The 20,174-nt window shown below is 36.4% G+C and overlaps 1 protein-coding gene across 1 annotated transcript; it reads left to right on the top strand.

The window, feature by feature from the left end:
- Positions 1–5,668: 5,668 nt before the first annotated feature.
- On the top strand, positions 5,669–15,275 carry LOC148947513 (uncharacterized). The gene is made up of 2 exons (XM_089095919.1): positions 5,669–6,371; positions 15,169–15,275. The coding sequence occupies exons 1-2, from the start codon at positions 5,669–5,671 to the stop codon at positions 15,273–15,275; spliced, it is 810 nt and encodes a 269-aa protein (XP_088952045.1).
- The last annotated feature ends 4,899 nt before the right edge of the window (positions 15,276–20,174 follow it).

Genomic DNA, 20,174 nt, shown 5'->3' with positions numbered 1-20,174 from the left:
AACCTAGCTCATAAAAGCCTGAAATAGCAAACTACTCATCCCAAACTATTGGTTTCAGACAACATTCACCTAGGAAATACTAGGAAACCTTAGCTCAGAAAAGCCTGAAGTAGCAAACTACACATCCCAAATCATAGGTTTCAGACAACACACATCACCTAACGAGGGGGGCTGGGGGTGAGCCTTGGTGGTTGGGGGGGCCCCTGTTGGGTCGGGGTTCCTTGGGTAGGGCGGGGGTCCCTTGGGGTACCGGGGTTGGGGCTTTGGGGGTCGGGGTATGGCTTTTGGGGGTCTGGGTGGGTCTTTGGGGTTCCGGGAGGGTCGTTGGGTGCCTGGGGGACATTTGGGGACCGGTGGAGGGCCTTTGGGACCCCGTTGGTTCTTTGGGAGCTCGATGTGCCTTTGGGGGGCCCGGGGAGGGCATTTGGGGGCCGGGGGGGGCCTTTGGGGCGCCGGTGGCCCTTTGGGAGCTTGGGGGGCCTTTGAGTGTCCGGGGGGACAGTTGGAAGCCTGGGGGACATTTGGGGCCTGGGGATGGCCTTTGGGGGTCTGGGTGGGCCTTTGGGGGACCGGTGGAGGGCCTTTGGGAGTTTGGGGGGCTTTGAGGACCGGGGGCTTCCTTCGGGGTTGGGGTAGGAGGATTGGAACCCTTTGGGGTTGGGTTAGAGGACCTCACAACACTGTTCAAATGAAACTTGTGTATTATAACGACCACACTCAAATTCTTTTCTAAAATCCCTTCAAAAATCTTCTTTTAAAATGTCTCTATCTGTTTTGCCGAAAAAGTTCCATAACCTGTCTAAAACGGTTTCGCCCAAATAATCCCTAAACGTAAATTCAGCGTGTTCCTTTGTTATTGGCATCTCTGCGCTAACGCATTTCAAATTAATATGAAACCTTTTCGCGCGCTAAAACAATTCATCGCTGAAAAAACATTTTGCGAGAAAAGACGATTTAAAATTGAAATAAACCAAAAATATTCAAAATTGCTATTTCCCAAGTAGGGATAGCTCTGTGCCACGGTTTGTTGTTTAAATCACAAGGGAATCTGCCCTTGGGGTCCCTGACGCCTGTATACTCGTTTCGTTGTGCATTTTGGCCTTTGGCTTGCTTTGACTGTTATTGTGCTTTGTGCAAATTTTCCCAGATTCCTGCATACTGCAACTATCAAAGTGCTGAGAGTGCTTAGCAACCCATTTTTACCCTGCTTTTAAAATTAGTGCTGTGCCTGCTTTTGAATTATATTGCTTGCTTATTTTATTTTTGACTGAGGGCTCCCCCCTCTGCTTGTAGCATTTTCGTTTTATTTATTTGACATTTTACTTCTTTTGTGATTTTATATTGTTGTTTTACCTGATTATTTTTAACCCATTGGGTTTTTTTTGGGGGGGATGACTGACAGGACAATTAGGAGTAGGCCTAGTCCTGACACCCCTGACCCAATTAATTCTTGTGTTAGGATTTTGGCTTTAGGTGTTGAAGGTCCAAATGAAACCACTAGGTTGTTGACATTGGGTAGTAGAACAGTCATTGCCAAAAAACTTTTTGAACACCTCCATAATCATGAGGGCAGGGGCCATTATGGTTCAATGTTAGAAAGACTTGGACCAGATGGCTCCATTATAATAATAGCTGCAAACCAATCAGTAGCTACAGCTATACTTTCAATTTCAGATATAGCAGTAAATGGTTGTAAAGTAAAGTTTGTGCTGGGTCCTAGTTCCAACCCTGCTTTGATAAGAAATAGAAAAGGAATTGTATATATCCCATCTGAAGAGGTCACTCATCTGGATGACTTTGTCAAGGAGGTCCAAGTTGATAATAGAATAGAACATGTGACATTGGCCTTTAAAAACCCAAGCCCTTCAGTTATCCCCCTGGTTTGCACCTTCAATCAGGATGTTCAGTTCCCTCTGAAAGTCTCTGTTTGGGACGCAAGGTATACAGTTAAGCAGTTTATCCCTCGGTCAATATAGTGCTGCAATTGCCAAAATTTTCGCCACATGGTTTCAAATTGCCGCAGAGGAAGAGGATGCCTACTGTGTAGTAGACAACACACTCATAATGAATGTCTCAAATTAAAAAAAAATAAACAAGATCGGGTACTCAAGTGCCCTAACTGAAGTGGTAACCATGCTACTAATGCTAGGGAATGCCCAATATTCATGGAGAAGAAAGCAATTGTTACCTATTCCTTCACTAATAATGTCCCCATGAGGACTGCTGCAGAGGTCCTGAAGAAGGGACTTCCAACACAAACCAAACATGTCCCTATGGCCCATAAAGACTCCTTCCCTCCTTTGACACCTAACCACCATCCTGTTGAGGACCTGAACAAGAAATATATGACCATGTTTGAAGGTGTTACAAAGCAGATCTCTTATCTCGCTGAGACAATAACATCACTTTGCAAACTAGTATCTCAGATGATGCCAGCTAATCTTCAAAATGCAGTCCTTAGCCTGTCCAACATTGCTGAAAACCTAAACAGAGTTGAATCAAGCCCTACAACCAGTAACAACCCTCCCCAAACCAGCAGCCCAAGGGCCCCTGAAAGAAAACGTAAAGGAAAAGAGGCTACACCTAGCCCAGAAGGTAGTAGTAATAAGCTACAAAGACCCAGGTTAGCTCCCTCACACACAAATGAATAGCTCCCTTTCAGTGTTCCAACTAATTATCCGGGGATTCAACCAAGCCAAAAGAAAAGAACTCCAAAATACTTTAGTCAGGCATGCTCCTGATATTTTCCAACTTTAAGGAACTTTTTTAGAACAGGAGAATATTCTCCATGATTTCAAAGGGTACAATATTGCCCGTTGGAACAGAGTCCACAAAACAGGTGGTGGCCTACTGTCACTGGTAAAAAATTCCCTAGCTTTTAGAACACATGACCCCAGTCCACAAGGGGAAATGGAGGTAGGCATAATTGACATAAAGCTACTGGGAAGTAACAAGTGGATTAGTATTGCTAACTGTTATGCCCCAAAGACAAATAAATTCTCCTTGTATCAATTCAAACTGATTGTGAATGCATGTGGCCCAGTGAAAATAATTAGTGGTGACTTTAACCTGCACCACAAAATGTGGGATACTGTATCACCAGAAGATCCAATTGCAACCCCTTTAACTGATTACATCCTGGAACCCATAAATAAGTTGTCCCTTGTCACCCCCAAGGACCTAAATACACGGCTGAACCCTCAGACAGGCAAATACTCAACCATTGACCTCACTTTCACATCATCAGATATTGTAAATAGTGTAGAAATTCAGAAACCCTGTGACTTTGATTCTGACCACGAGGTTCTATCATTAACACTAGAGATCAGCCCAGTAAGGTCAAGATTCCAACCAGTGAAATTCTGGAAATTCCAAGACAAACTCTGGAACTCCTGGAAACACAACTTAAACCAAAAGGCTTCAGAAATTAAGACGAGTGACCAGTCAGTGGAATCATTATCTAATAAGATTACTTCAGCTATAATAGCTTCTTCAGAAAGAATATTTGGTTACAAACAACCTCACCCCAAGATAAAAAATTCCACTCCTGTATGGAACAATAAATGCCATAAAGCCTACCTAGAGAATAAAAAAGCAAAAAATAACTTCTCTAGATACCTCTCAATTGAGAATAAAATAGCTTTCAAGCAAAAGACAGCAGAATTCAAAGAGACACTATAGACTAGACACAGGAGGGATGGAGAAGGCTCATTGAAGAGAAATTTGGCCACAACACGCCCGTTTCAGTGCTATGGAGAAATTTTCAGGTTTTTTCAGGTAAAAACAGAAGAACACCCATCCCTGCAGAGATAAAGATGGGAAAGACTACAGAATTTTCAACCAATGGGAAACTTAATCTCTTCTTAAAAAAATGTCTGAAAGTAGATACACCATTACAGTTCACACACCATCAACTCAGTCTCAAAAACGGTACTGTTCCATTTTCTCATTTCAGCTTTCAGGAAGTTTAAGACACCATTTCAAAGCTCCAGCCAGGTGCAACTGGCCCTGATGGAATTCCTAATTTGATGTTGAAAAATTTGCCAGATACATTTGTTGAGCTACTGAAAGAGTTATTCAATAGATCTGTCATAGAGTAATCAATACTATCAGAATGGAATAAGGCAACAGTGATCCCACTGCTCAAGGCAGGAAAAGACCCTAGGCTGGTTGATTCATACCGCCCTATATCACTCACCTCTTGTGTTGCAAAACTAATTGAGAGGGTAATAAAACAAAGAATTTTAACCCCATTATCAGATCACATTCAAATTGAACAGCTCGGATGTCTCCCAGGAAGGTGCATCACAGATGCCTTAGTTAGACTAGAGCATCTAATCAAACAAAGCTTCAAAAATGGAAAAGCGGCACATGTGATAATTTTATACATGGAATCAGCATTTGATAGAGTAGATGTGAGACAACTAGTCAGAAAGCTATCTGTAATGGGCTTACCAGACCCACTGGTAAATTGGATCCACCAATTTTTGATGGGTAGGGAGGTCCAGACCTCCCTGGGGGCTCCTTCTCAGAGTTTAAGAGGAAAGCCTTTGACATTGGACTCCCTCAAGGGGCTGTTCTAAGTCCACTTCTCTTCTCAGTTTATTGTCATGATATAAGCCTGGAAAATGTTCTTGGAGCAGAGCTCTTTCTGTATGCTGATGATATTGCTGTTGCAGTTGTGGGGAGAGACCCTGCATGCTTACAGTCAGCCTCTCAAAAAGCTTTAGATATGCTATCAACTTGGGCAAAAAGTAATAATATGGTCTTCTCAAGCCATAAGTCAGTTAGTGTGTTTTTCCACAATTTGCATAACCTGGATGCTTTCAAACCACTGGTGAAACTGAATGGACATGGGATTGTGGTTGCAGAACATGCACGCTTTCTGGGATTTGTATTTGACCAAAAACTGACATGGAAACCCCATCTGGATGAGCTGATTGGCAGTCTCAAACAAAGACAAAACTTCATTAATGCTCTCTGTCTTGGAAGAAGAGGAGCCCCCACAGTCTTTGCTTCAACTATTGTCAAGTCAGTGGTGATATCCAAGATAAACTATGGATCATTTATATATGGATCTGCCAAGAAATGTCTCCTCACGAAACTTGACACTACCCTCCATGAAATCTTACAAAGAGCCCTTGGCTGCCTAAAATCAACTCCTATTGCAGCTATGTACTGTGAAGTGGGGATCTAGTCCCTTCACTCCAGAAGAAAATATCTCCTTGCAAGATATTTTGCAAAGAAGATAAGACTCAAGAACCACATTATCTACAAAGGAATCGCTAGCCACCACAACCCTGATGTCCGCTACAAACCAACAGAGATGCCCTCTTTTCAGAGATTCCTTTGCCTTCCTGGCATGGAAGAGTTCATAGAGAATGGTAGGCTGACTGTTAATTTGGATGATGATTCTCCCAGTGCCTCCAAAGGAATTGGGGAATTGATTATTCCTAAGATCAGCATTGAAAAAAAGGAGGACCTCCCCCAAGCTGTGATGAAAATCATATTCCTGGGAAAGTTGGCAGAATACCAGGACTACATCCAAGTTTACACAGATGGCTCTTAGACAGAAACGAAATGCAGCTGTGCAGTAGTTATACCCTCCCAGGGCCTGTCTCTTTCCTACCGTTTACCCCCCTACCTGACAATTTTCTCTGCAGAACTTATGGCACTTAAGTTTTCTCTTCAAGCCATAGCAAGCCAAACAGAGACCAAAAATCGGAAGTATATTGTCTGCACAGATTCACTGTCAGCTCTGGACTACCTTTCATACCAGCAACACCAAGCAAGAAATGTTGCCATGGAGATTGAAAATCTGACTACACAACTTGCAAGAAGGGGTATATCAGTCCTATTTATATGGGTCCCAGCACACTGTGGTATAAAGGGAAATGAATTAGCAGACCAGGCTGCAAAACAAGCCTCCCATCTGGGTCTGATCACTCAAACCCCTATTACTGGACCTGAATTCCTGTCTTCAATCAGTTCAAAAATTTTGGAGGAAGAAGAGGCTTGGCTCCGTTCTTTCCATACCCAGCTCCTGGATCTGTATAATTACAAGCAGCCATCAAAAGAAATGTACCTCTCATCTCGCATCCTTTCAACTTGTCTCTTTCGTCTTAGATGTGGCCATGCAAGGACTAAATCAACACTATTCCATTGGAAAATTACCCCTTCCCCCAACTGCGACACATGTGGAGTGTACGAAGACATACGTCACATCATCTTCAACTGTAGAAAATATGAAAAGGAGAGGGAAATACTAACGAATTGCTGTGAGAGGGCATTTAAGGCATTCACAATGTGCTCTGTTCTGGGACATTACACGTCTCCTCCTTGGGCTAGACAACTAAGCACAAACCTTTTAGGTAGATTTGTTAAGACTACTGGTTTGGTTCATTCCCTTTAAGTTGTTTTTTTTATCTATGTTCTATCAGTTTTTTTTTTCTTTTTTTTTTCTTTTTTTTTTTACACCCTTATATTAGCTCATTTTAGAGTCATCACAATTTGTATATTTTTTCTTTTTATCTATGTTCTATCAGTTTTTTTTTTTTTTTTTTTTTTTTTTTTTTTTTTTTTTTTTTTTTTTTTTTTTAGTTGATGCATGTGACAGGAATGTTGTATATTGGCATTATTTATTTAATTGTGTTGCAATTGTATTTTAATTGTTTTATGACGCAGTGCCGAATTACTCTGATTCTTGTTTTTCGACGCAGGCATTTGCTACATGTGAATGACCCCCTACCAATAGCACAATAAGTGATACCTGACATGGCTCAATGAATATTGACTAAAGTGACACCCAAGCAAGCTAGTGATTACAGAAGGCACAGAATAATCGAGTGATACAAACGCAGATGACCGATTGGTCGAACGCGTCAAACCCCAAACAACAACAACAACATTCATCGCTAAGATGTTTCTTGCCTAATTGTTTCCATGGCCTTTGGTTATTAATATCCTTTGGAGTTCGACCAGTAGAACTGTTCCCGAGGCAAAGACATTAATGATTTGGATCTATTCCTGGAGAAATGTTTCTAGGCGAAAATTTTTAAAGTCTGACAGATGATGTCATTGATTGATTGATCTGTCAAGAAAGGGGAAATTAATTTGTTGTCTCTAAGGGGAATTATTGATTCACGATAGGTGAATTGAGGTCGACAGCACAGGTGTTCTGACTCGTGACTACACCACGTGGTTTATGGTTTTCTCAGTGAGAAAGTTCCTGTTTTTTCAAATTCTCACTGACAAAAACAATAAAAACATACAAAAATGTGAGAAAGTTACTGTTTTTCAAATTCTAACTTAAAAAAAACATAAAAACAGACATAAATGTGACAAAATTCCTGTTTTTTCAAATTCTCACTGACAAAAACCATAAATCATCCATAACCATCCATGAAAACAACCATAAATGTGACAAAATTAATGTTTTTCAAAGTGATAAAATTCCTGTTTTTTCATTCTCACTGAGAAAACCATAAACCACGTGGTTCTCGTGCCAATATATGGTGTTAAAAAAAGTTGTAGGTGGCAGCAGGGGTGAGCAATGGGGGCTTTAGGGTCACCTCTACTAATATTTTAATACTAATTATGCTAGAAGTACTACCGCTATTTAGTACTTTTACCAGTAATATCAATGCTACTTCTGTGACTACCATTAGAACTATTAATAAGGGTATGAAGGTAAAATTTTCAAGGAATTTTGAGGGGGGAAGGTGTACTGAATCACAACACTCCATCTGTATGCAGGTTGCCAGAAGTTATAAGAGCAATATCTTAGGAAAAGTTTCGTGTGTGAGGTAGAAACTAACAGGGCTTGTTGTGGGGGATGTACACTTAACCAAAAGATAATATGTAAATCCTAATGCTACTGCTTTTACTCATACTACTTCTACTGCCACTATTATTACTACTTCTATTGCTACTACTGCCACTAAATCTTAGGCTACTACTATTAATTCTACCGCTACTACTGATATTACTGTTATTAAGACTAGGGGTATTAAGGTGAAATATTCGGGATATATGTAAATTTTATGAAACTAATTGGAAAAACACTGTGCCCACATTATGCCCATATTGTCAAGCGGAAGCATTATAAATACTTTAGGAACGGTTGATGGGTATTAAGCTGAAATTTTCAGCGTCTGTTAAAGGAGATGTTAAGAAACCAAAGGTGGTATGTGTATACTGCTACTAATGCTGCTAGAACTATTGCTACTACACGTGTTAAAGGTATTAAGATAATGCTTTTAAGGAACAGTTAGGCCGATTCTGAACTAAATCAAAACGAACTATGAGCATGTGGACTTTCAAAAAGGTGACAAAAGGGTCAGATTTCAAAAATCTGAAAACAAGTTATATTATTAAGCTACCACCTTTAAGGGTAAGTTCTGGGGGATTTTGAGCTAGCCAGAAGGCGCTAGGTTATGTGTTTACTTTTAATGCTACCATTACAGTTACTGTAACAAATGACGTTAAGGGTATTAAAGTGAAACTTTTAGGGTAGGTTTAAAAGGAGATTCAATTAGACGAAAAAACTGTATGCCTGCCGGTTTTCAAAAGGGAATATAAGCAATATCATAGGAAGCACCACTCTATAATAGATAAAAATTAATTGTAAAAACTTTTTCCACAAAATAAGTTTTTCAAAGAAAAGTAAAGAGCGCCATTAAGCCATTAATGAGCATAAACAAAGTCAAATAATAATTCAAGCGCAAAACTATCAAAAATCACTATCAATAAATAAATCAATCTCAAAACAAAAAGAAATTACAATAAATAGCCGGGTCAGACTCAAAACGAGCGAAAATTAACATGAATAGGGCTAATAAACCCCATGCCTTCTTAAGGCAAGAACATAATCTGCGCTTTAATGAAAAAGAAACAAAAACAAAAACAAATGACCTTGGATTGTCAGTTTAATTGACATATACTGATATTTAGTCCTTAAAGTTTTGACAATTTTTTATTTATTAAAGAAAAAAAAGTGAAAACATTTAAAACCTATTTTGTTTCAGTAAAGTACAAATTTCTTAGAAGAAGTTTTTTGAATTAATTTCTGCTTGTTTTTATTGAAAAAGCCCTTATCAAGGAAAAACTAATATTTTATATCTTCTTGACTTTTTTCTATAAGAACCTATAGTTTGAGTTGCTATTTGTAAGTTGGAGAAATTTTTTCAGCAATTTTTAATCCTGACAAAAACATTTTTTTTTAATTAATATTGTAACTCCTAAAGTTGACCTGAACAATAAACTTGATATAATTCCCAGAACATTCTATCTATGCTCTTTGACAACCTGATTACTCTTACACTCTTTTTATTTACTTCTTCTGTAAGAACACAAGCAGTAATAGTAGTAACCCCAAAAGTTTCAATTTAATACCAGTTGGGGTCGATATATTGATGAGATGTCTTATTGGCAGCCATAAACACAATTCCTGTTGATTTAGTTTAAAGCAACATTTAGTTATAAAGCATAGTGGGCCAAATGCATAAATATGGGGTGTTGACTTGCCCAACATCCCTAATAACATAGTTACTGGACTGGTTGAATATTCTGAACAAAATGAATATCTCAAAATTTTTACTGGATGCGTTTGGAAAATGAATCTGCTTGAGAGAAGAGCAGCATGCCCTTCAATATCTTTTACTCTTAAAAAAGGGCATTAGAACTTTTAGTTTTGAATCAAATTAGCTTCTTTAAAAGTTTCAATGATATATCTAGCCATTATATATATTGGTGCTGCCTATGATAGTGCTTATAGGCCCTTTTGAAAACCTGCATACATGCAGTTTTTTCGTTTAATTTTAACTCCACCTAAATGCTCCCTAAAAGTTTCACCTAAATACCCTTAGCGTCATTAGTGACAGTAACTGTACTGGTAGTATAAAAAGTATAAACATAGTCCCTTCTGGCTAATTCAAAATACTCCATAACTTACCCTTAAAGGTCTAACTTAATAATATAAGTTGTTCTCCAGATATTGCTTTATCACCTTTTTGAAAATCCACATGTAGTTGTTTTGATTTAGTTCAACATCCGCATGAATATTCCTTAAAAGGTTCAGCTTAATACCCTTAGCTTGCGCAATAGCAATAATTGTAGCAGCATTAGCAGCAGTACACGCATAACACCTTCTCCAACATCCCCTTCAACCCACGCTGAAAGTTTCAGCTTAACACCATCAGCTGTTCCTAAAGCATTTCTGATGCATCCTCTTGAAAGTCTGTGTGGACAGAGTGTGTTTTGAAATAGATCCATGCAGTTTTTATTTATCCCATTTTTTGCCAGAATACTCTCAGTTTTAATAGTAGTAATAGCAGTAGAATTAACAGTAGTGGCCTAAGCTTTAGTGGCAGTAGTAGTTATAATAGTAACAGTAATAGTAGAATAAGTAGAAGAAGTAGGATTAGGATGCAAATATTTTCTTTTGGTTAGTTCAACATCCCTCACTAGAAGCCCTATTAGTTTCAACTTCACACTCTAAGAGGTTCATGAATATTGCTGTTCCCCCCTTTTTAACAACCTGCATAGAAACTTTGCGTTGTGATCATGGCATTATCCAAGATTTTCTTTCGGAGGGGGAGGGGTTACAAAAGAATTTCTTTCGGGAGGGGGAGATTACAAAAAAAACGCATCAAAAATTTGTTTTATATTCATTTTTGTTACGTTTTACGAGTCGGACAAAAATTTTTTTTTTTGGGGGGGGGGGGTAGTATTGATATTATTACTAATGGAATTGAATAGCGGTAGTACTACTAGCAGCAGCAGTATTAACATATTGCCTTTTGATCACTAGAACTTCGTTCTCGTCAAGTCCTGAAAGCTTTAACTTAATAAAATTAACCATTTCTATGACATTGCTGATATGTCCTTTAGATAATCTGTATGTTCATATGCTTCTTCAAATTCTCATCTCAATGCTCTTAGCCTTATTAAATAAAAAAAACAAGTTTTTGAAACTGAAAGTAAGGAGCGACATTAAAACTTAAAACGAACAGAAATTATTCCGTATATGAAAGGGGCTGTGCCCTCCTCAACGCCTCGCTCTTCACGCTAAAGTTTGACTTTCTCACAACTCTTTTTTTTAAACAATAAAAACTTTAGCATAAAGAGCGAGGCGTTGGGGAGGGCACAGCCCCTTTCATATACGGAATAATTTCTGTTCGTTTTAAGTTTTAATGTCGCTCCTTACTTTCAGTTTAAAAAACTTGTTTTTTTTATTTAATTTCTGATCGTTTTTTAGTTAATGCAGCTTTTATTTTGGCTCGCCGGCATTGAATAAGTAAAAAAAATTCGCATAAAAAATTTACTTTTCTTTTGCTAAATGGCTGTCTCTAAATTTGGTTCTGACGTAATTTACAAATTAACTTACGTAACTTACGTAAAAATATTCGTATATTTTTCTTCTGGCAAAAAATACACAGTTGCAGATTTTTGCAGATATGAGCTTGAAACCTATGTTATAGGGTTTTCTGATACGCTGAATTTGACGGTGTGATTTTCATTATATTTCTTTCACTTTTAGGAGATGTTTCCCCCCTCTTTAAAAAATCCGGCAAATTTTCTCAGAATCGCAGCCTTTGATGAGTAATACTAAACTTAATAAAATTCATATATTTCGAATCAGCATTATAAAACCGTTCTTTTTATACATTTATTGACATCCAAGTTCCGTTTTTAAAAGTTTCGATTACTATTGAGCCGTATCGCTTGTTTTTTTTATTGTTTTTCTTTTATTACTTTTATGTCATTACGTAAATGAAGGGGTTCTCCCCTTATTCAATACCACGCTCTTTACTTTAAAATTTAAAAAAAAATTTAATTAACAAACACCAGAATCACAAAGGCCGTTTAATTATAATAGATAGCTCTTTTGAAAGCGCTAAAAAAAACTGTAGCGTAAAGAGCGAGGTATTGAATTGGGGGAGACCCCCCTCATATACGTAATAATTTATGTTCATTTTAAGTTCTAATGTTGCTTCTTACTTTCAGTTGAAAAAACTGTTTTTTTTTTAATTTAATTTCTGATCGTTTCTTAAATAATGCTTGGAAATCTGGCACCCCCTTCATAGAAATGTCCTTTGCCCCAAAGAAAAATCCTCCATGGAAAGAGTCTCCCAAGTCACCCCTTCCTTCCGCCCCCCCGCCCCCCCAACACAAATCGTCCTGAAAATTTCTGGATAAGTACCAAAAACCACAACAAAAAGTAAGCAAATGGCAAAGTTCAAAGCTTGCAGCCCTTCCCCGGGGAACTGGGGGGGATTAAGTCATCGTAAAAGACATATTTATTAGATTTTCAACTATGCTAAACAAAATGGCTATCTCAAAATTTTAATTGGGTGACTTTGAGAAAAAAATGAGCGTGGGAGGGGGCCTAGGTGCCCTCCATTTTTTTGGTCACTTAAAAAGGGCACTATAAATTTTAATTTCCATTCTAATGAGCCCTCCTACAATTTTATAGGACCACTGTGTCAATACGATTACCCCTGGGAAAAAAAAAACAAATAAACACGCATCCGTGATCCTTCTTATAGCAAAAAATGCAAAATTACCCATTTTTGTAGATAGGAGCTTGAAACCTCTACAGTAGGGTTCTCTGATACGCTTAATATGATGGTGTGATTTTCATTAAGGTTCTATAACTTTTAGGGGTATTTCCCCCTTTTTGAAAATCAGCCAAATTTTCTCAGGCGCGTAACTTTTGATGGGTAATATTAAACTTGATGACTTATATATTTGAAATCAGAATTAAAATCTGATTCTTTTGATGTATCTATTGGTACCAAACTTCCGTTTTTTAGAGTTTCGGTTACCATTGAGCCGGGTCGCTCCATACTTACAGTTCGTTACCACGAACTGTTTGACAAGTAGTTGCAATAGAAGTAGTAGTAATAGTAGTAATAGAAGTAGTAGCAGTAGCAGTAGTAGTAATAGTGAATGTAGCAGTAACAGTAGCATTAGCAGTTATGTGCAAATGTTGCCTTTTAGTGAGATGATCTTCCCCTTTAAGCATTCTCTGAAAGTTTCAACTTAATGCTCGAATCAATTCTTGAGATACGCTATTTTGACATTGTGCATGCACATAGCGTCAAAGATGTGAAAGGATATAAAATATTACTTTTTCCATGAAATAGACTCCAAAGGAGTAAAAATTAACATGAGTAGGGCTTATAACCTCTATTCCTTCTCAAGACCAGAACATAACGTGCACTTTACTGAAAACAAAACATGTTTTATATGTTTTCACTTTTTTGCTTTTATAAATAGAAAATTATCAAAATTTTAAGGAATAAACATACGTCAAACTGACAATTCACTGTATTTTTTTTTCTGTAAAGCGCAAACTATATTCTGGTCTTGAGAAGGCATAGGAGTTCAGCCCTTTCAACTACGCTGAAAAAAATTGCTATCACAAAATTCTGATTAGATGTGTTTGGAGAATTAATGGGTGTGGGGGGGGGGCTGTTGTCCTCCAATAACGTTTAACTATTAAAAAGGGCAATATGCCTTTCAATTTCCAATCGAAGGAACCTTTTTTTAAGTTAGTCTGAGGTTTGTGGGTGTTGGGTATCCACCCTTCGATCCAATTTAATCTTAAAAAGGGCACAAGAACTTCTGACTAAAAATCTAATAAGACCTCTTCGAAGTTTATGCGACCAACCTTTCTGTAAAAAACCTTATATGCTCCAAGGACACAACTTACAACCCTTACCTTCAGAGCTGTGGAGGTGGGGGGAGGCTTATCATACTCAAAGGCATAATTTCTGGACCTTTTAACTACGCTGAACAAAATCGTTATCTCACAGTTTTGATTGAATATGCTATGGGAAATGGTTGGCGTGGGAGGGGGCTGGTTGCCCTCCAATCACTTTCGACAATCAAAAAGGGCACTAGCTCTTTCAATTTCTGATGGAATTAGCCTTTTCGAATTTTCTACGACAACTCCTTCGATACGAAGTGTCCTGGTCTAAAAAAGAAGAAACAATAATAATAAATAAATAAATAGTACAGTGTGTCTACATCGCTCTTTACTTACGCAGCGCTTTTGCGCTGCCTATGATATCATTAAAACTTTTAAAGGAGCTTATTCGATTCAAAATCAAAAGTTCTGGTATCGTTTTTAAAAGTAAAAAGAGAGTGGAGGGTAAGCAGCCATTTCCAAACGAATCCAGTCAAAATTTTGAGACAGCCATTTTTTCAGCATAGTAGAACAGTGCAGCAATTATGTCAATAGGTACATTGGGCATGTCAACCCCCCAATTATGTAATTTGCCCATTATGCTTTAAAACTTGTTTTAACTATTTAAAACTAGTTAAAACTAGTACAAGATATCGAAAACGACTGGGTGTAACAAGTTGAACCTATTTTGGTTACTGCAATTACTACTCCTACACCTTCAATTTCAATAATTAAAAAGAGTGTAGCCTACATGTATCCAGGTTATCAAAGAGCATAGATGGAATCTTTTGGGATTGATACTAAGTTTTATTTTTCAGGTCAACCTCAGGACTAATAAAATTGAATTAAAAAATACTGTTTGTGCCAGGAATAAAATTATTGAAAAAGTTTCTCCAACATACAAATAGCAGCCCAAACTATTTACTCTTACAGAAAAAAGAACCGAAATGATATAAAATATAATTATTTTTCCATGAAAAAGACTCAAAACGAGCAAAAATGAACATGTGTAGGGCTGACAACCCCTATGCCTTCTTAAGACCAAAGCATAATTTGCGCTTTACTGAAGACAAAATATGTTTTATATGTTTTCTCTTTTTTTACTTTCATAATTGCAAAAAACAGTGAGTTTAATCCACGATTGTTCTAAAGTCCATTAGACCTAGTTCACAAATGGTGCTTAGCCTAACGGCTCATATATGATTGTTTAGCTTGGTCTTATAAATTATACAAAGACAACAAAACTAAAGAAATGAAAATTTTAGACTTTCATTTGAGTTATAAAACCGCTCCCAGTTAACCTAAACTGAAATGACCAAAATTAAAATGAACCTAGGATATTACCTTGATATCAAGTCAATCAAAACAACTTTAAAATGAAAAAAAAATTGGCCAAGAAATGATTTAAGCTTTTGTTTATCTATCTCTCTGAACTTTTGCGTTTTCTCAATGCTCTTCTATATCTGTTTCCTTAGGCGTATGTGCTTCAATCCTATACTCGTATAAAAAAGCTTTTGTTTCTCTGCATAGCACTCCAGAAAAATTCAGAAAAGATAAGCTTGGACAGTTTTATGCCAACTGAAGCATACAATTTCCCCTCTTTTATGTCCATTTGAACGATTCCCTGTAGTTCCATTGTATAATCAAAACCGCTTGCACTTCATTGTCAATGAAATGAGACAACAGTAAAGAATTATTAAGTTTCTTCTTCTTAAACTGGTTGAGCGGACCAAATTGCATAATTCGGATTTTTTTTTTCAATGCAGAGGAAAGAGACAAAGATATATTGTCATGAAATATATAGTAATATAATAGATTTGAACTCGCTTTTGAGGAAATGAATATGCAAGAGTATTAATTAATACTATTTTTATTAATAATACTTTTACTATAATTATACTATAGATATAATTTACTATAATAATACTATAATTAATAGTATTAAAACCGAGTCCATCTATTTGTTATTTAAAGTTTGTAAAGAGCACTATAAAACAAATCAAAACTTTGAGGAAAGGCTAACTAGTTCGTTTGCTTCGTATGTTTTTTTTTCTTATAACTTCGATTTTACGAATTAAATTTCTCTGACGAAAATCGATTAAATTAAACTAAGTGAATAACATATAAGAATGTCTTAACTTCAACCATTAAAATATAAAGAATTTATCATTAGAAAAAGAGGAAGCGTTTGATGCTGGGTGAGTAAGAAAAAGGCAACGGTATTGAGATGAAACTTGGGAGAGTGCTGAGGGGTGTATTAAACTAAATCAAAAGTGACCGTGCATCCCTTTTATCGAAAAGAAGGATTTGCAACGTCTTAAGAATTCTTAAGGGTATTAAGACATGTTGAATGTACTTTAAGACGCCAGAAAGACAATGCTGGCTGTATTCAAAACACGATATCCACTATAGATTTCACAATGGTTCGCAAAAATATCTGAATTTCCACCCGAATGAGCACTAACAATGGATTGTTTGCTTCCGTTCTTTATTCTCAGGGGGAGGACGTTTTCCTGCCATGCAAGACCCAGTGTATCTACCAATTGTGATAGTAATCATCATTAGTTTAATCAGTTGTTATCACCAACTTTTTCGTTTAAAGAGTCTGATTTTATTTGCTGCATTGTTCTTCTTTGTGATATGTAAGATAAACACTTATATTGATTCTTTCTTAATTCTTTTTCTTGAATATTTAATTTAAGGTTTTTATATTAGCTATATTTTTCTAGTATATTAAAAGTGTGCTATTACATATTTCATTTTATTTTTGGTTGTCAGGGAGTGGTGTCATCTTTCCCCTTTTTATTTGTGCATTTTTTGTCGCTTCTGTTGAGTCCCGTATCGCCTGATTTGATTAGTGATGATAATTCACGGGGAGTGGCTTTTTATTTATTACGTTTATTTTCCTTATTTCATTTTTTTCTGGTTTTCCGACTCATAGAATCCTTTTAAAGAAGATAATAAAGAAACGACTAGTTTGTTGTTTTTTGATGCTGTAGATATATTACCAATATTACCAAGTATTATTATGCATTACCAAGAGTTATTATGTATTACCAAGGTTTCCAATATAGTACCAAGTTTGTAGTTTTTTGTTGCTGCAGATATATTACCAATATTACCAATTATTATCATATTACAAAGATTTCCAATATATTACCAAGGTTTGCTGTTTTTTGTGGCTGCAGATATATTATCAATATTACCAAGTATTATTATATATTACCAAGATTTCCAATATATTACCAAGGTTTGTTGTTTTTTTTGCTGTAGATATATTACCAATAAATAAACTTCTAACCGATTTTAATGCAGTGAAATTCTCATTTAATCAAACATATTAGTAGCCAACACACCAATAATTATTTGGTTTACTGTTTAAGAAACAAAATGTCTGACATACAAGAATTTAAACTTACATTTTTTTACATTTTTTTTTAGATTTTTTTTTCCACTGCACTATTTCTCGTAAGATATCCTTCTCATTGCCTTTATTTTCAAATTAGGCTCTGTATTACGAGAATTTTTTTTCATTAGCTCGCAACGATTTATGTTTTCTCGGGCATCCGACACATTTTTTTTAGGGGGTGGGGCAAATTGTTTGGAGGGGAGATGGATCTAAAAAATTGAAAGGTGAAAAATCCTATTGAAAATAAAAGGAATTGTAAAACACATTTCAACATTTAAGAGGAACTCTCGGTAACAGCTTTCATATCAGAGTTGCAATTTAATAGTATACTTTTAATATAGTATGACGTAAACTGGTAAAATTATATCAAAAGCATACAAACGAACCTTTTCTATTTTTCTCCCTCGAATGTCAAAAGTCTTGTGTAAAATTGACACTGGAATTCTACGCAAATCTCAAGGGCTATTTGTTATACTTCTAATATATCTAGTCATTTCGTGGCAAGTCAAAGCTAAATTAAAAATTGGTAGTTTCCACAGACGACAGCTTTATAATTTGTTTTTATGGCCGTTCGAAAGGGAGACCACAGTGCTTATATATTAGCTTATTAGCGAAAAAGTGTCTTTCTAAGAGTTTTATCAAATTCGTTTTTCTTTGTCAGACTCCAAACACTCTCATTACTTTTTATTCATCTAGCAGATTAAATTTATGTTCAAGAGGGCTAATAATCATTCGAAGTGTAAAATAATTATGAAATATAACACAATTTGCTTGTAATTAAATAACGATGAATTAGGACATTGGTAGAACACATTGGAAAAGACTCGAAAATAGGGAAATTAAGCACAAAATGTGGAAATACATAGGCTACTAGGATTACAGGATATTTTGAGAGAAAATAGCACTAGATTAAATTTTGCCTCTCAAGTTCTTTCATTGGGGCAAAACACAATTGTTTGTCAGAGCAAATGGAAAGAAAAATTCTTTTTCTTATAAAACTATGGTGCGTTATATTTGGGCTGTTCTTTGTTAAGACTGTGCATCCACACTAACATTGTATTTTAACTAACATTAGGATTAGCCTATCCTGCCCCTCATCCATAAATACCTTACCCAATCATAAGTCGGAACTTATGGAGCTGATATGCTTTCCAGAAATATGATCTAGAGTCTTTCCTTTAATTATGGATTCAACCGTTTTTCAATTCTAAAATCTAAAACAAACACATTTCAATCACAAAACGCCGAGCAAAAAACGGTATGGCTAAGATGGGAAGACAAACCTATTCTGGAAAATTTACTGGCGTTTTTGTTATTTTAATATGCTTCTTCTTTTCCAAACATAAAAAAGAAACATTATTTGTTGTTTTATCAGAAAAAAAAATCAATAATAATTATTTATTTAACCACGATCTACAAAAAGATTATAGTCGAGCAAGGAAAAATAAAAGGACAAAACAAAACACACCAATAAAAAGAAACGCTTAGGTTATTATTGTAGAAAAACGTCATTTATGCAGTATCGCTTTCATCTAAGATTTCTTACCGATTTTTGACCACTATTTCACTGGATTTGTAATTCCAAACTTTTCGAGACGAGAATTTTGGTGCTGCTTAAGAATAAACAATAGAAACTATGTATATCAAAAATAGCACTTATTTATTCTATCTACGTTACTCTCGGCGAGTAAACTAGACGCACCTGCGAGGTAAATAACGTGACGTTAGCACGCTGAAACGTTAAGCAAGGGATTTCCTGGAGTAGATCCCCCAATTCGGAACAACAGTTACGTAAGTAAGCTTAATGTCGGTGGTTTTGTGATTCACAATTGTTTCCTTCGTTTCGTGGAGCGTTTCAGAAATCATTAATCCGAGGTATTTCAATTCTGACACAGCAGGGACTGAATGATTTACAGGGGAAATACTACCAATCTTAGCTGAGTTGAAAGTTAGAACCTTCAATATTAATAAGAAACACTTTTCAGCATTAATAAAAGTCTGATTGACCGAAAATCACTTTGCAGTTTATTTAGGTTTTCTTGTAAGCCTGCCTTCGATCTGCTGAGAAGAAGAACTTCATCGGCATAAGCTATAGGCTATAAGCTAAGTTGGTACCGTGAAGTAGAGCAGATGAAGAGATGTGGGTCAGAATCTTAGACATTGCATGTTTTAAAATGATAGGAGTAAGAACATAGCCTTGCCTTGCCCCGCTTTTGACATTAATTGGTTCTGAAACTATACCTCTCCATTTGGCATATACTGTCGAATTTGCCAACCAAAATTTCATAATTTTGACGATACCAATTCTTACGCCACTGTGCAATAAACCATCAACAGATTGCATGTAATTAATGCAATCGATCGCTTTTGATAAATCAACGGTGCACAAATAAAGAGGTGACTTTTTCTCTCTGAATCCATTAGCACGTTTGCTAGTATTCTATGTGCCTCTGGGCAACCAAAAACTTTTTGGAATCCAAGCTGGTTATCTCCAAAAAGTCTGGTGTCGCTCCCTTTGAAATGCAGGATAAACTGACACGTCTGTAAAATTTACAATCATTGAGGTTTTTGCCTTTCTTTGCAATCGATGTTATAATTCTTTAAAAGAAAATATCGGGAACAATTCCCCTGGTGATTCACATCTGAAAAAGAAGTTGAAGATAACAATAGAAGGTATCCAGTGATTTTTTAAGGTGCATCATTGAAAGGCTGTCAGCGTCAATCCCGTTCTTAGCTTTAGACAGAGCTTTTAACGACAGTTTTAACCTGTTTCAGTGATAGGGTGACAACGCAATCCTGTCCTGAAAAACGCCCAAGCCAGCTAGAAACCTTGTTTCCATAATCATTGCTTATGCCAATATTTTCAATCCCGTAAATTGGCATGTATTATGAATCCTAATCATCCATAGTCAGAGAAGAACTAGGTGAAGTTCCATCAGTTTGGACTATATTTTGCCACGATGTCTCATTTCCAGTAAAATGTTGTCCACTAATACGGTATTGTTTCAGCTCAGCTTTATACTCGCGTTTAGTGCTCCATTTCAACTAAAATACATTCCCTTGTACAGGTCT

This window comes from Artemia sp. Qi Xiang Cuo, chromosome 10 (assembly GCF_049724085.1).
Source record: "Artemia sp. Qi Xiang Cuo chromosome 10, ASM4972408v1, whole genome shotgun sequence".
In the NCBI taxonomy this organism is placed as follows: domain Eukaryota; kingdom Metazoa; phylum Arthropoda; class Branchiopoda; order Anostraca; family Artemiidae; genus Artemia; species Artemia sp. Qi Xiang Cuo.
The sequence above is the reverse complement of the archived record's forward strand: the minus strand, read 5'-3'. Positions and strand labels throughout refer to the sequence as shown.